Source organism: Talpa europaea (assembly GCF_964194135.1).
Source record: "Talpa europaea genome assembly, chromosome: 3".
NCBI classification, from domain to species: Eukaryota; Metazoa; Chordata; class Mammalia; order Eulipotyphla; family Talpidae; genus Talpa; species Talpa europaea.
In genome coordinates this window covers 95,936,337-95,952,737 of record NC_140069.1, presented here as the reverse complement: position 1 = coordinate 95,952,737, position 16,401 = coordinate 95,936,337, and the positions used below count along the sequence as shown (strand labels likewise).

Genomic DNA, 16,401 nt, shown 5'->3' with positions numbered 1-16,401 from the left:
ATGTTCTTTTGTTACATATCCTTCCCTTGTCAACTTACTTCTTATCTCCTTTGTCCACAAAACCCATTTTTAAAGAGAATCATAATGTTCATTTATTATAATTTGGTTGAATTCCAAGAATTAGGGAGTAAGTAGCTCATTTGTCTTTTCTTCCTAAAGTACCCTATTCATTGAACATGATTTCCAGTTGCTTCCAGGATTTAGCCTAGTTTTAACACTAATCTTGTTTCCTTGGCAGAAAATTCTCTTATTCATAGTATCTATTCATATTTACCATGTGAAAAAATAATTCACATTTATTTCCTCATCCTCTTGACTCCTCACCCCCAGTATTTGCCAAGAAGCTCTTAGGTCTTCCTAACTAGCTAGAATCACCACATTCCTTGCAAATGGAAGGTTGACCCAGTCACATGGTTGCATGAAAGTTATTTCCTTGCCTGCTACTGTTAATATTCACCCCCTGCTTCTGGATGCTGCAGTCCTCATTATTCTTCCCAGCCTGCAGTATTCCTTAGCAACCACCCACCTCTTTGCATAGGGGGACTCAATATTCCTATTTGCCCAGAACTGAGGGGTTTCCTAGAAGTGGGCCTTAAAGTGCTAGCTAAAGCATGGAATGTCCTCAGAGAACAGGTGAATTGGTTACTCTAACTCTGTACCACAATATCTAACATTCTTTGCAGCCCTGTCATGCTCTATAAAATGCTTTCATATTATTTTACTTGATCCCCACAAAATCCTCTGATATATAAGAGCAGATAATATCCCTTTCAATTTATTAAAAAAAACAAAATTCAAAATAAATTGTCTTGTTTAAGGTCACATAAGTGGTAAGAGACAAAAGCTAAGTCTTATGTTAGGGCTGCATTAACAGAATACCATATTCTGGGGAGCTCAACCAACATTTTTATTTCTCAGTTTTGAGGACTGCAAAGTCTGAGGTTAGGGTGCCAATGTGGTTGGGTTCTTGATAAAGTCCCACAGACTGCTTTAGAAATGCCTGTTATCTTGTATGTGGAAGAGAATAGAAAGCTCTGGTCTCTTTACCCTCTTAAAGGGCTCTAATCACATTCATGAGGGCTCTACCCTCATGACTCCCAAGGGTCCTCACCTCCTAATACCACTGCACTTGGGATACAGGTTATATGAATTCAGGGAGGAGGGCATATTTAGGCCATAGCAGGAGGCCAAAGCTAGGATTTTTGTATTTCCAGTCCACTGGTCCTATCTCAAGATTGACCTTGATCATTTATCCAGATATCTTTTCAAAAACCTTATTTCAGGGCCTCCCTTGTGGCTCAGGGGTTAAAGAAGGCATTATCAAGCTATGGCCAGCCACTGCAATATGAGTTCAATCCCTGGCTGGCCAGGGACAACCCACAATGTGCAGCAGGCCTTTCCTGCCTCACCCGCTGCTCCCCTCAGTAGTGTATTTCAGTAGATCTACCTGTTGTAGATTTACCACTCTGTCTCTGGTAAATACTCTCACCACCCACACCTCTGGCTTACACCCCAGTTCTTGTATGCATAAATATAATCTTTAAAAATTAACCTCATTTCATCCTAGATGAATGATATAAACCAAGGAATAATACTCCATAGTCACAAACATATTCAGTTAATGATACCCAGAAACTGACCCCAGTGGTCTGCATCAGTTGGTGCCAATGCCTGGCCCTGAGGGCTGGGCTCTGCAGCTCCGTGATGGCTCTCAGCGAGGTGGTCATGTCCTTCACTGTGCTCTCCAGGCCTGCATAAGCATCCCAGACACGGACTTCCTTGTCCAGTGACCAAATTTCCTAAAGTAAAGTGAGAAAACATAAAATTGCTCCCTACATATAATAGTGCATTTTGTAATTTACTTCCTTTGAAAGAATAGCTATACATTTCTCTGGATTAGGAAAAAGTCAATGCATTTAATTCCTGGATTAAGGACTAAACCCAGAGACACAGAAAAGGCTCCATTCGTGTTACCAGTCTACTATGTATAAGCTACTTGGATACAGTAGTTTCCTATTCACTGGTTCTAACTGGATGTCTTTAATGAGACATTAAAGGTAGGGAAATAATCAAGTTTACTGGACAGGTACAATGAAGAATACTTCCTCTAGAAACAAAAATAAGCAGAAAACTGTGATCTTCCAATAAACCTGATTCATTAAAATGGTAACCTCAAAATGTTGGTTTCTCAGAATGTAGAGATTTCATGATTTTAAGATGTGTCAAATAGGGCCCTTGACTTGGTGGTGTTCTTGGCCCATAGAATAATAACATTAACTATTGCAACTGAGGAAACCCATAGTAAAACAATCTCAGTGCAAAAAAAGGTATGAAGTCACTTCTTTAAAACAACAGAAGAATTTCAGCTGAGAATAGGGGTTCCACCATTCTCTGAACTTAGAAAATCAAACGGTAGAGAAGGAGTGAGCAGAGAAATGAAGCACAATGATCCCACAGCATCCACAAAAATAGATGGGACATTTTAGTCAGGGTCCTTGGAACTTGGGTAACATGGGAGAAAAAGGTGGAGGAGTTGGTAGGACTCCACTCAGGATAGAGGCTAAGATGCTCAGGGGTGAGATGAAAGCGTGGACCCTGCCACTGTTTAACTGCTTCTCACTACTGTGCATCTTGGCTTTATCCAAAGAGGTTCTCCTTTCTTCAAAGTGGTATGGGAACTATTGATAGAAACCACCGCACTAAATTCACTTGTGCTCAATATCCTTGGGATACCGGAGTAAAGCAATAATACACACACAAATCATAACATTCTGTATAAATCCACAAGTGGCATATTTCAATCAGTTGTCCCAAATTTCAGAACCTTTTAAAATACAAAATGTTTACAAAATGGTTGCTAAGCAAAGAATTCCAAAGCTGAACTCTGATTTTTTTTAATCTTCATTCTAGACAGCCATAGGAAACTATGATAATAGCAGCTACCCATCAAGGCTTTCATCTTAATATGCTTTTATCCACTCACTTGCAGAAAGGCAGGCTTAATTAAAAGTGCAACTGGCTGAGAGTGAAAAAAAATGTGGTCTCATATCATCCTGTTTGAAGTAAATAAGGACACAGGCCCAACACACCAGATATGAGGTATGGGAAGATGGAAGGAGGTGGTGCTGAGAATGATAAATTGTTGTAATAGACAGTTATAGAACTTGCCTTGGCAAACCTTCTGAGTTCTACATCCATCTGTTCCACATTAATCTGTCTCCACTGGGTTTTAGTCCAATTATCAATGCTTCTCTGAAAATGTACAAGCAGATAAAAGTGTCAACAACATTTGGTGAAAGCAAGACTCCACAACAAAATATATAAACTGATGATATACAGTGATTCTATCATCCAGTGCAAAGTCAATTATTTAAATATTAACTGCACTTGTCAAAACTTCTCTATCACTAAAACAAAAAAAAAAGATGTCAGAACTTGTCAAACTTAAGGCTAAAGCATTTTGACATATTAATCTCTAGTAGCAATGACAAATTCCATACATATTGTCATTTAAACTGAGTACTTTGAATTAAAAAGTACATTACCATCAAATACCAGATTCCCATAATTCTACATATAAGCTTTCATAACACAATTTTCATCCACTATAAAAAAATTCTCATGAACTTTTTGAACATATTCTGTCTCATTAATATATTTCTATGTGACTCTGCACTAAATTCAAAGGAAATTAGATTTAATACCATTATATGTATCATATTATATTTTCACACGTTTTAAACATATGTATTATATATGCTGCTAACACATGCTATTATGTGAGTTCTCCAGAATTTATTTCTATAATAACTTTTTAAATGTAACAAACCATATACAAATTGATTTTTAGTCAGGATCTGTTACATATATATATAAGATATGTAGTTTATGCTAAATGGGTGTGTACATGACTTTGTATCCACAGGGGTGCATACGTAATACAGATACATCTGTATTTACATATAGATACATATAGATATATATTTTATATATGTGCTAGAGTGATTTTTTTTATCCTATATAATTCCCAAAGAGGATGTAAAGTATAGAAAGTTTCACTCAGAACCAAAAACAGAAAGAAATGATATTCAGGAAGAATCTTCTATTAACAGATAATCAAATTCTAACTCTGGGGGTGGGAAATATCTAATACCTACATATCTCAAGATATTAGAAAACCCAAACAGTTTGATACTGACACTAGAAATTTTACATTTACACAAAGAAACTACCAGAAGGGAAAAAAAAAACATGCTTTCAAAAAGCAGGGTCTTACTCTAATGTAAATAATGACATCCCAGAGTCCCTTGAGCAATTTCATTTCTTTGCGACACTGCTTCATTTGTTTGTACTCTGGAGGAGCCACTTCAAAAAGGCGAGTTGATTCTTGCATCTGCAGCATTTCTTCTTCTAATGCTTCAAGTTCTTGATTTGCCTAAGGAGAAAATACACTCGCATGCACACAAATACCCTCAGTATCTGACAAACCACCAAAGAGAAGTCAAATCATTCTGTAGCTCTAGTTATGTCAACGTTGACAACTCTGATTTAAAAATATTTATCTGCAGTATAGTTACTGGTAAAATGTAGAAGGCTTTAGATGGGCAAATTCATTTACTCAAAAAGTGAGGGTTAGACCATCAACAAATACAATCATATTTTGTCTATACTCTTCCTTTGTACATTTTCCAGATAAATGTGCTCTTGCATCAGATTCCTAGATATACAGTCTTTGCTCTTGATTTTCATTCTACAGGTGTGGAGCAAAAGATGATGCTTTGGAAACTTTCACTTCAAAATAAGTCTCTTCTTTAAAAAATAAAAAAAACCAAAAATTTCAGATTTAAAAATTTCCCCAAATCATCACTAGTACAAATGTACTGAAGATAATTCACGAAATAAAACACTGGCACTAAGCACACAGTAGGATATGAGAAATTTCACCATAATTATCTTCACTCAAGCTCATTTACCATCCTGTCTATGTAGAACTTATGTTTTATACCAACTATAAGTTAACTTTTCTTTCTTGATAGATCAATTCTTAATTCTTACTAAGAAGTATATTTACATAATACAAGTTCAAGGTGAGCAGAAGAGCTTGTGATGCAGAAAAACCTTCAGGCTCACTCTACAGTTCTGAGAGCTCAAGGTCCCTGACTACCTATGCTCTGCCTTTCTTGATTTTCTTGACATTACATGAGGTTACCAACTTTGCAAAAGGATTTAACTTTGCTTTGCCCATTTTATGCTTCCTCCCATCATCCCCTCAATATCCGGCTCATTAAATATCCAACTAACTGAATTACTTTAATTCATTTGATTTTCAACTTTGCACAATTCTAAACCCTTTTGTGTTTCTTAGCATTCTGCTTTCATTTTCACAAGTTATACTTTTATAAACAAGATGTACAATTTTATGCTCAGTTTTACAAAGGCTTGCCATGAAAAATTCCATACACATAAAATGGTGTGTGTCTAAGCGCCATCCAGTTTAGTATATTATGTTACTAACAACTTTGAAGGGTCATCTTCATTTGAACCCTTTCTGTCCCATTACAAATTTCACCATCAGATCTAAATTTTTTTAATTTTATAATATTTTTTTAAAAGATTTATTTATTTATACAAGCACTGGGTACAGTCAGAAGCGCGGGAGGGTGAGAGAATTCACCAGAGCCAGAGCGGGGAGCAGAGCAGGCAGAAGGACCGAAGTACACTGCTGAGAGGAGCAGCGGATGGCAGGAGAGGTCTGAGTGCCATGTGGGACTCTCTTCAGGTGGCCGGAGCAGCCGGGGATTGAACCAGCGCTGCAGAGGCTGCAGGCAGTTTCGCGACCCAGAGCTTAACCACTGCGCCACCGGGGAGGCCCAGATCTAAATTTTTATTTAATGTTCCTGATTTTTAAATATTCTCACTACATATGTATGTATTACTAAGTATTAATCTTGCAAAATTTGTGTTTTTGAGACATAGGAATAGTTCCATGTCCTATAAAACATTCAATATTTTTGAGGTGTATTTGTACATTCGCAATGTGTGCAAAGTTCATTACTACTACAACAAACAATGTATATACTATAATTTATTCCACTTCTGATGATTATTAAGGTTTTTTTCTGCATTTCACCATTACTGCTAAGGCTACTAACAATTTTCATGTCCCTGATGTAGACGTTTTATGTATAACTTTTGTTATTTAGTGGGTTAAAAAGACCTTCTAAGAATTTCTTTCAGAATGGAATGTTGAGCGATATCAAGATATTTTGGTATTTCTTGAGATGATCATGACTTTCTTTCCTAATCTGTTAATGTGATGAATTATATTAATTTTCCAATGTTTAATCAAACCTCTTTTCCTAAAATGAACTCAAGTTGTTTATAAATCAGTATAATTCAATAATATTTTAGTTGGTACATTTGCTTCTATAGGTACATAAGAAAGACTATAATTTTTCCTTTCTCGTACTGTTTTTATGAAAATTAGACATGGTGCATGGTGATTTTTATGTGCACATTCTCAGTATACATGGTGATTCTGAGTATACATTATGGTGATTTTTTCTTTTTTTTTGGTAATTTTATTTTTCTTTTTAATTTTTTTTTATAGAGGCATGTTTATTTATTTATTTGTTTGTTTGTTTTGTTTATACATGCACTGGGTACAGTCAGAAGCGCGGGAGGGTGAGAGAATTCACCAGAGCCAGAGCGGGGAGCAGGGCAGGCAGAAGGACAAAAGTACACTGCTGAGGGGAGCAGCGGGCGGCAGGAGAGGTCTGCGCACCATGTGGGACCCTCCTCTGGTGGCCGGGGAGCAGCCAGGGATCGAACCGGCACTGCAGACGTCGCCGGCAGCTTCGCAACCCAGCGCTCAACCGCTGAGCCACCGGGGAGGCACTACATTATGGTGATTTTTGAGTAAACATTCTTCTTCTTGTCTCTGGACTTACAAGAATGAGATCTATTTCTCTTTTTTTTAAAGATTCAATTTATTTTTGTGTAAAAGAACTGGGGTGTAGGCCAGAGGTGTGTTGGGGGTGAGAGGATACACCAGAAACAGAGTGGGAAGCAGAACAGACAGATCTACTGAAATACACTGCTGCGGGAGCAGTGGCCAAGACAGGAGAAGTCTGCTGCGTCATGTGGGTTAGCTCCCAGGCCGAAGCAATGATAGCACTGCAATTTAACCCCTAGGCCACCAGAGATGCCCCATGAGATCTATTTCTTGAAAGCCCCTTTGAATTTACCTGTAACACTATAAAGGGTTATTAGTCTATCTGTTGGAAGACTTTTTTTTACCTCCTAGTAATTAACTTTCCAACTATTTTTAATAGTTATAGGACTATTTAGATTTACTGTTTCTTGAGACTAGTAAATTATCTTTCTCTAAAAATTAACCTTTTCATTTTTTTATTACACTGATTTTTTTGAATTTCTCTTCTTTCTGTATTACCATTCTCTATTTCTTAGACATTTCTTTTTCCTCTTGATCATTCCACCAGAAGTCTGTCAATTTTCTGAAAATCAAATTTGGCTTTGTTGATCTCTTTTCTAAAAATGCAAGTACTAGAAGTTTAGTGATGATTTGTTGGTGATGCATTCCATTTCATTTATCTGAAATATCTCTTACTCTTGTAATTGAAATATAATTTTATTCAGTACAGTTTGGAAAATATCCACTACCTCTGGCCACATTGTTGCTGATGAAGAAGTTTCCTCTTAATCATCATTCTTACAAGTCATCTGTCTTTTCTTTTCTAGTTTCTATAAAGATTTTCTCTTACGACTGGTATCCTGCCATTCGCTGGGTGTATATAGATGCTGACTTTGCATTCATCCTGGCTGGGATCTGACAAATTTCCTGAATCTACTCATGTATACTTCGATCAGTCCTAGAAAAACCTGTTATACTTCTGACTGTTGTCTGATCTCTTTATTCACTCTTCTAGAAAGTCTAAGAGTTAAACATCATTTTAACTTCTTACTCTCTGTCCCTTTTATATTTTCTCTCTCCTTACACCTATGTGCTGCCTTCTAAGTGATTTCTTTTGTCACTTTTTAAAACCCAATTGCTGAAATGTATTTTTTAAGTAATTTTTGTTTCCATAAATTCCTGGCCTTTTTCAAACTCAGCTATCCATTGCTGATAGTCTTAAAACAGAAAGTTTGTTCATTTACCCCCCAGCATTATCTTTTACTTCCTTAAACATCTTTCAACATCTGCTATTTTATGTGGGTCTATTATTGTGTTTTTCTCTTTCTGCTGACTCTTAGGTATTATGGTGTGTTTATTGACTGCTTTATTATCAATTCAGATTTGACTAACTAACCTGCTGGACTTATAAGGAGATTAGAATGCATGAACTTTTTACCAGGTAAAATTTGGGCTCACTTATACCAGGTACTGTGAAGAACTAAATGTAATAATTTCAAATTTCTGGCCTGGAAATTCCTTAATCACAGGCTGTATTATAAAAGTGAAGCATAAGCCTTGTAAGAATAGGCCTATTTTACAAATTCTCAGAGAATCTTTCTCTTTCTTTTTTTGTCTTACTCTGAATCTCAGCAAGGACTAACAGGTAGTCTCACAGGCTTGCAGGCTGCAGGGTTTTCCCAGTCCCTCCTTTCAGTGAGGGTATAACCTCTTAAGAACATCACCTATTCTTCCTTGAAAGTATTAGTCATAAAGTTCTAGACATGTGGTACTTTGATTTGCCCCTACAGTATCGCAGGCTTATGCATTTGCCTCTACTTTCCATCCTGGTTTCAGCTATTCTCTTCTCCCCTGTCCTTTAGAGATTTCTCTTGTTTTCTCATAATTTCAGCAATAGATTTTATTTTTTTTAAAGATTTATTTTTTATTTATACAATAGCTGGGGTACAGGCCAGAGGTGCGGGAGGGTAAGAGGATTCACCAGAGACAGAGTGGGGAGCAGAACAGGTAGACAGACCGAAAGCACTGCTGAGGGGAACAGCAAGGAGCGACAGGAACGGTCTGCCTTGCCATGTGGGAATCTCCTTGGCCAGCTGGGAATTGAACCTGCGCTGCAGAGGCTGCAGACAGCTTCACAGCGCTGCGCTCAACCCGCTGCACCACTGGGGAGGTCCTCGGCAATAGATTTTAAATTGTACACCTGTGAATATCTTTCAGCATGTTTTACAAAAGGACTGTTGAAAATGTCTGATAGACCACATTCTCAAAGCCAATAGTCCTTTAATTTTAATCATTTCTCCTATTACTTGTACTAATTAATCATTCCTTGACATAGACCCAGTAATGTTATTCATCTATTTACTGTATCTTTGGGAATGAAGAAATATTAGCATATAATATAACTTTAGCATGGACTCTTAGGATAAAAGAAGAGATTCACCTCACCACTGCCCTTGTTCCTGGGGAGTCGATGGTTTCTGTTTGGCAGGGTGAGAGGTCTTGAGCACCACAGTCTACCATACCAGCCCAGAACAAAGATACCCGTGCCTTTGGTTGAATCTAATGTTGAACTAAACATTAGATATGCATGCTGAACAAACACACAGGAAAAGAACTTCAAAATAAAGACAACCCAGTCCTACTATATTTAAAAAATCTCTCAACACATTTGGCAGGAACAAGGATAAGTATCTTTGAAATACATAACGATATGTATTACAGTATAGTGTGCAAATGGTAGGATCCAGTAAACGATAACTATAGTAAATGTTTACACAGGGAACATTGGTTAGTCAAGTAAAAAACATCTCCCCAGCCAATCTGTTGAGAACACCTGCAATTTAGATATAATGTTTCAGAAAACACAACTCTATTAGCATATTCTAACCCACTCCCTTTCAATGAATATATTAACCACTTTTCTTCAGCCAAGGAAAAGAGAAGACCTTATGCTACACAACGATGCTTCCTAAATAGGTTTAAAGCAATTAAACTTAAATTTAACCAAAAATTTGGAAATTGAGATAGAAGCTGTGGGAGCTCCAGCTCTCTACCAGTCTAAAGAGGGAAGACTGGGCCTCCCTGGTGGCGCAGTGGTTGAGCGCTGGGTTGAGAAGCTGCCCGCGGCCTCTGCGGTGCCAGTTCGATCCCTGGCTGCTCCCCGGCCACCGGAGGAGGGTCCCACATGGCGCGCAGACCTCTCCTGCCGCCCGCTGCTCCCCTCAGCAGTGTACTTTGGTCCTTCTGCCTGCTCTGCTCCCCGCTCTGGCTCTGGTGAATTCTCTCACCCTCCCGCGCTTCTGACTGTACCCAGTGCATGTATAAACAAAACGAACAAACAAATAAATAAATAAAATAAAATAAAAAACATGCCTCTATATAAAAAAAAAAAAAAGCTATAAAGAGGGAAGACTATCTCCAACATGAAGCAATATCCGAAGGGCACCCAGAGGAAGAACTCAAAGATTCCCAATTCCTAAATCTAACATTCACAAAGTTATTGTTTCTCTTGGCTAAAATAAATATTTTTCTAATAAAATTTCAAAACTTTACTTTTAAGCCCATTATGAATTATTCTCCGTCTTGGATTATTTGCCCATTATATTCTTTTTTATAGTCAACTAAAATAGGTAATAAAAGAGAATTAAATGACTCAGTATTTGTATACAGAGTTAAAAATAAGTTAAAATTATGAATGACTTATCACATGGTGAAGTCCCTAATGGCTAAAATCCCTTAATTAAAAATATGTAGACAGCTAGAATTTTAGTATTAGCTTTCTCACAATGTAATATCCAACAATTATACATGGTTTATCTTTTTCAAAAAGGAAACTAATAGAAGCCACACCAGAGGGCTGTTGCAAAAACTGAAAGGAATATTTTAAGTTAGTACAAAATTGTACACCTATATCTACACACACACACACACACAATGTTTAAAAATAGCTGTCATTTACACTAGTATGATTACTTTGATGAAGGCAGTGGTTTGGGAGACATGATTTAAAACACAATTTACTTAGTGAAACTTGTTTACATTTGGGTTTTAAATACTTAATTCTCACTTATAATTGCAAAATGAGGACAAGTGATAGCAGTATCTCAGTGCCTAAAATTATTTCCTAAACTAGTTAGTGTTACACATACGAGATAACTGAGACCAGCATTACCTTATCAAGCACTGCGTATGGATTTGCTGCATTAAAGCCAAGAGGAGCATTGAGTCTGAATTTCTCTCTGAACTCAGTCTGCTTTCCCTGATTAGGAAAGAAAGAAAGAAAAAAAAAGCCCGTAAGTGAATCGCAAACAAATAGCTTCAATTATCCTTGTAAAAATCTTTCTTAAAAAAACACTTAGGAAAAAAAGACTTGATAGCTAGCTTACATCAAACAAAATGCATTTTTTTCTTATAAGAGTGACTTCTGCATTTTGGAGAGGAGAAACTTCATGTCTGACAGTTGCTGCAATCTTTTTGGTAGTTTCCCATCTTTCAGGTAATTCCTACAAAAAAGATACGAATGGGAAATTATTTCACTGACTAAAACAAATCACCTCCATAGAATCAAATAATTTGAATTTCTTTATAGTAAACCATGACATCTCTCATTCTGATATAAGGAGTTTATCCAAAAGAAAAGGAAAAAAGATGCAAGTGATCACTAGGCTTAGCACCAGGCTGACACCCAAGCAGACCCCGTGACAGACCATACTTAGGTCTCCCAAGCATAAACCAGAGCTGTTCTAGGGCATAAGATTTACCTAAAATAAGTGAAAATCTTTTCAAAACACATAGAAAAACTCTAAATTGTTTTGCTGTTAAGGGAATAAAACTAAAGTGCTCTGGAAATGATTTTGCTGATCTCTAACAACTAGAAACAGAAGCAAGTCATGGTCAGCAATTTAAGGAGTGAAAAAAGATGTCTTGAATCTGGAAGGGCAGAACTGAAAATGTTAATCAGTTTCATCCTCTGCATTCCTCCAGCTCCCAAAGCTCTGTGTGTACTCTGATTCGATGGAGAATTTGAGCATTTAGGTTAATGTTAAATGACTAGGATTCTGAAGTAAGAAGAGGCAAAAGGAAGGAAAGGTTAATTCCTACTTGATGTAGGACAAGAGAAGCAATAAGTAGTTCAGGTAGCAACTCAACTCTGCTCTCCCACCTACAATGAAAATAGGACGACACCAAGTTATTTTCTCTGAAGAGCCGTTGTGCATAATTGCTGTTGAAAGCATTCCTTGTGTCCAGACTAACAAAGCAGTGTTTCTCTAGGTCATCTCCTGGGACACTGAAATTGTTTTGTCACATAAAACTATCCATGGTGATGGGACTCCACTTGAGTGGCTGAAGTACAAAAATCAAAGGTTCTAAAGACTATTTTGTAACCCTCAATAAATATTTGATGACTGACTCAGTAACTGCCAATTATAAAGAGTGTATTATGCTAAGTATAATTTGTACCTGTGTGGTGGGCGAGTGCTACACATAAAAACACATTCTTTGACATAAAATGTTTTATAATCTGTCAGATTACCCATGACAGAATGTGTTAACTTCCACCAAGAGGTCTATATATATTATGGACACAAAACACTTGGGGGGGGGGTGGGCAACACAGTGACAGGAAGACCAAAAAGGCCAGGAACCAAGAGACCTGGGCTCTGCTTGAACATACTTGTCCTATCTTGTACTTCTACTGTTCATCCCCTCAAAACGGTGTTCTTGCTTGTACAGTTTCACTTTGCATTTCCAATTGACTCCCCAAAAAATCTACCACATGGAATTTTCTTTTGAGCCCATGACTGGGAAGCCACAGAGGTCACATCAATGGACTCAGGCCCCTTAAACCTCCTTCAATCACAGTAGATGGGGGTGGGGTGAGAATTTAAGCTCCTATAGAAACTGGACAGTACTCAGGAAGCTAGGGAGCAGTCAGTGAAAGTTCCCTAGCAGGGACAGAAGTTGCTAAACTCTATCAATTAGCAGGTTACTTAGCTTCAGAGCATATTGTAGACAAGTTGTGAGGACACATCCATGTCTAAGGTCTTCTTAGCTTAAGACCAAACACAAATGCATATTTGGAAAATACCGAGAATAACTATCATGAGTTGCTTTAATTAATATCAGGGCAACCTCACATGCAACTTGCACTGCTTACAAATCTTGTTTTTGCCCCTGACCAGCTGAAATTATTGACATAGCAACACAATAATAGCTAAACGTGTCCCTCATTTGAAATGTTGAAAAGTCTAGTATTCTTGATAGTGCCGTAAGATGAGGTATTGTGCCAAACTTTTATAACACATATTCTGGATGTTATGACTAAAATCCAGAAATCAATAAGTTGATTATTGATTTCTCTCTATATTTTGAGGTCCACAATCTGACTCCAAGGATATCCAAATCTTTCTAAAAACCAACATGTATATAGCATGTTCTCCTCTATTTTATCTTAGTCTTATTATATATCTTTATATCCATACCTTATCTGGATTTTCAGTTCTAAGGACAGTTTTTTTAAAAGATTTATTTTTATTTATTTATGCACACAAGAACTGGGGTACAGGCCAGAGGTGTGGGTGGTGAGAGGATTCAGCAGAGACAGTGGGGAACAGAATAGGCAGATTGACTGAAATACACTGCTGAGGGGACCAGCGGGCTAGGAAGGAGAGGTCTGCTGCACCATGTGGGTTGCTCCCTGGCCAGGAATCAAACTAGTGCTACAGGGGCTGCGCATAGCTTCATAGGTTGCATCTTAACCCCTCGCGCCACCAGGGAGTCCTTAAGGACAGTTTTATACTTAAATACAATTTAATAATTCACATATAATTCCTCTTAGTCTTTACAGTCAAAACAGCACTAATAAATACATAGTTGCACTTAATCCTTAAAAAATAAAATGAGGGATAGGAAATGGAGCAGTCCTTGTGAAAAGCTTAGTAGTTCCTCAAAGCATTAAACATAGAATTAAACATCGCTATATGACCCAGTAATTCCACTCCTAAGCCTATTCCAAAAAGAGTTGAAAACAAGTAAACACATATTTTTATGTCTATGTTCACAGCAGGACAATCACAACTATCAAAAGATGAAAATAACCCAAATGTCCATCAGTGGATTAAATGCTAAACACATTGTGGTGTGTGTACACACACACACACACACACACACACACGGGGAAGGAAGAGAAGGAAGAATATTATTCAGTGATAAAAAGAAATGAAATAGTGATATTTACAACATGAATGAACCTCAAAACTATTATTCCAGTAAGTGAAATAAGTCGAAAGAGAAAGACAAACAGTGTATGTTTTCACTCATATGAGGAAGATAAACCAAACAAATGAACAAACAAAACAGAACAAAACAAACCCTTAGATTATGATAACAGAGTGGTAGTTACCAAAGGGGAAGAGGATGAGGGTCGGGGAATAGGTAGAGGTGTTGATTGGATGGTGGTGGTGGGAAAATAGACCTCTGGTGGTGGGCATGGTGTGGTCTAGACATTTGTTGGGGTGAGCCGGTACAGAGCTAAAAACAAATTTACCTCAATAAAAAAATAAAATAAAAAATATTGTGCCAAGTAAAAGGAAGGACACATAGTGTATTCCATTTATATGAAGTATCTATAATATGTAAACCTACAGAAACCAAAAAAAGATTGCTGGTAGCTAAAAAAAAGTTGGTAAGGGGGAGGAAGATAAAAGGAAATGACGATTAATGGGTATGGGGTATCTTGGGGAGGTGATAAAAATGGTTTGAAACTAGATACAGTTGGGACTTGCACAATATTGTGAATGTACTAAATGCACACACTTTGAAATGGTTACTTTACTTTTACGTTATGGAACTGTGAATGTAGCCTCAATCGAAAAAGAGAATAGAAAGTGAGAAACTAGAGACATAAACAAATTTTTTTTTTAATTAAGGATCTTAAGGATATTTGAAGCATGCTCTAAGGAAAGCAGATGGATGGATTCACATCCAAATGTGAGTCCATCAATTCAAAATAAATTTGAGTTGAGTTCCATGCTCTAAAAACTGAAGTAGGACAGAAGTAAGTTTTTAGTGAGTGTGAGCACTGATCACATTTGCAAGGTTATGTGTCAGCCTAGTCTGGAAGCTAGTGCTTGATAGAAACATCTAACTACCTATAGAACTTCAATACAGAAATGTGAATAGAGCTTGCACTGTGTTATCTTTTTTTTTAATTGTTTTAATTACAAATTTTATTTTTATATTCCCCATACAATTGCAACCCCCTTATTTTGACCCCAATCCCTCCCCTCCCTGCCCCTCCACTCCCCTGTGTTATCTTTTTTCATGGTTTCAGTTAAAACTAAAAAGATGGATTTCATTGTTTGATAGAGAAGCCAGCAATTCTTCCAAAGCACAGGAATAGGAGGATGGCACAGAACTCTTATTTAGAAAACACAACAATTTTCCTATCCAAATTGGGCTTTATTTTTTCTTTATTTTTTTAAATGGGAATCACCAATTATTCATTTTTTAAATATTTCTTAAAAATGAAGTACCAGTTTCTTATATTCTTGTAATTTTTGGACAATATAGGATTTCTCCCCTCAGTTGTGGTCACTGTGATTCTCCAAACAGCAAAGCACCCACAGTCCTCCAGCATAGTCCATATGCATCTGACCCTCATTTTCCCTGCTCTCCTTTTCACTCCACCTCCCCCTCTCCCTTCTCTCTAGGATGCCTCAGATCTATGGTTAGCTCTCTAGGGTTTAAAGTCTGTCTTTATCTGACACTATGTTTGGTTTCTCTGTAAAATGTCCATAGTATGTTTCTAAACAATAAACACTTCTCAACTGACAGGCAGTTTAAATGAAAGAGTTTGGATATATTTCATGTATGAAGGAGTTTGTATATAGAAAGTAAAAGTGGAACTCAAAAAAAAAAAAAAAAAAAAACCACTTACAGGCTTTCTTAAGTATCTTCTAACAGAAAGGCAGTGTTACACAGCAGTTGAGAGTACTCTGGTATGAAACAAACCTGGATTTGAGTGTTGACTGGTTATACTACTTGTGTGACCTTGAGAAAGTTATTCAGTGACCTTATGCTTTTTTCTAACCTATAAAATGAAAACATTAATGTCTACAGTATAGGTTGTTATGAGGATTTTATAAAGAATGCACATAAAGAATTTGGCTGAAAGAGATACTCAGTCAGGGGGTTATGACTATTTTACCACTACACTTACCTCTAGTTGAATGTAGACTTGCTCAGGCATCTTCTGGCCATAGGTTTCCAAGAGTGTGATAGTTTCTTTTAGTGGTTCAAAGAGCTCATCAGTAGCTCGCTGTCGACTTCTTACAGCCAGAAGATGCCCCATAATGTCAATTAAACCATCATGATCACCTTCACTCAATTCTCTCTGAAGACCAGCATCTGTTTCCTTTATAAATTCTTGTAGCTCATTCAGACTATTAAATATATACACACATCCA

The 16,401-nt window shown here is 37.1% G+C and overlaps 1 protein-coding gene across 1 annotated transcript in view; it reads right to left on the bottom strand.

Annotated features, from left to right (window-relative positions):
• The window catches only part of DNAH11 (dynein axonemal heavy chain 11), a gene marked incomplete at its 5' end in the record, with an annotated part of 290,362 nt that overhangs the window by 233,329 nt on the left and 40,632 nt on the right, over positions 1–16,401 (bottom strand). The window contains 6 exons of the mRNA XM_084230443.1: positions 1,641–1,799; positions 3,169–3,252; positions 4,277–4,435; positions 11,106–11,192; positions 11,320–11,436; positions 16,155–16,377. Of these exons, the coding sequence (XP_084086569.1) occupies positions 1,641–1,799; positions 3,169–3,252; positions 4,277–4,435; positions 11,106–11,192; positions 11,320–11,436; positions 16,155–16,377 (829 nt within the window). The remainder of the gene's footprint in view (positions 1–1,640; positions 1,800–3,168; positions 3,253–4,276; positions 4,436–11,105; positions 11,193–11,319; positions 11,437–16,154; positions 16,378–16,401) is intronic.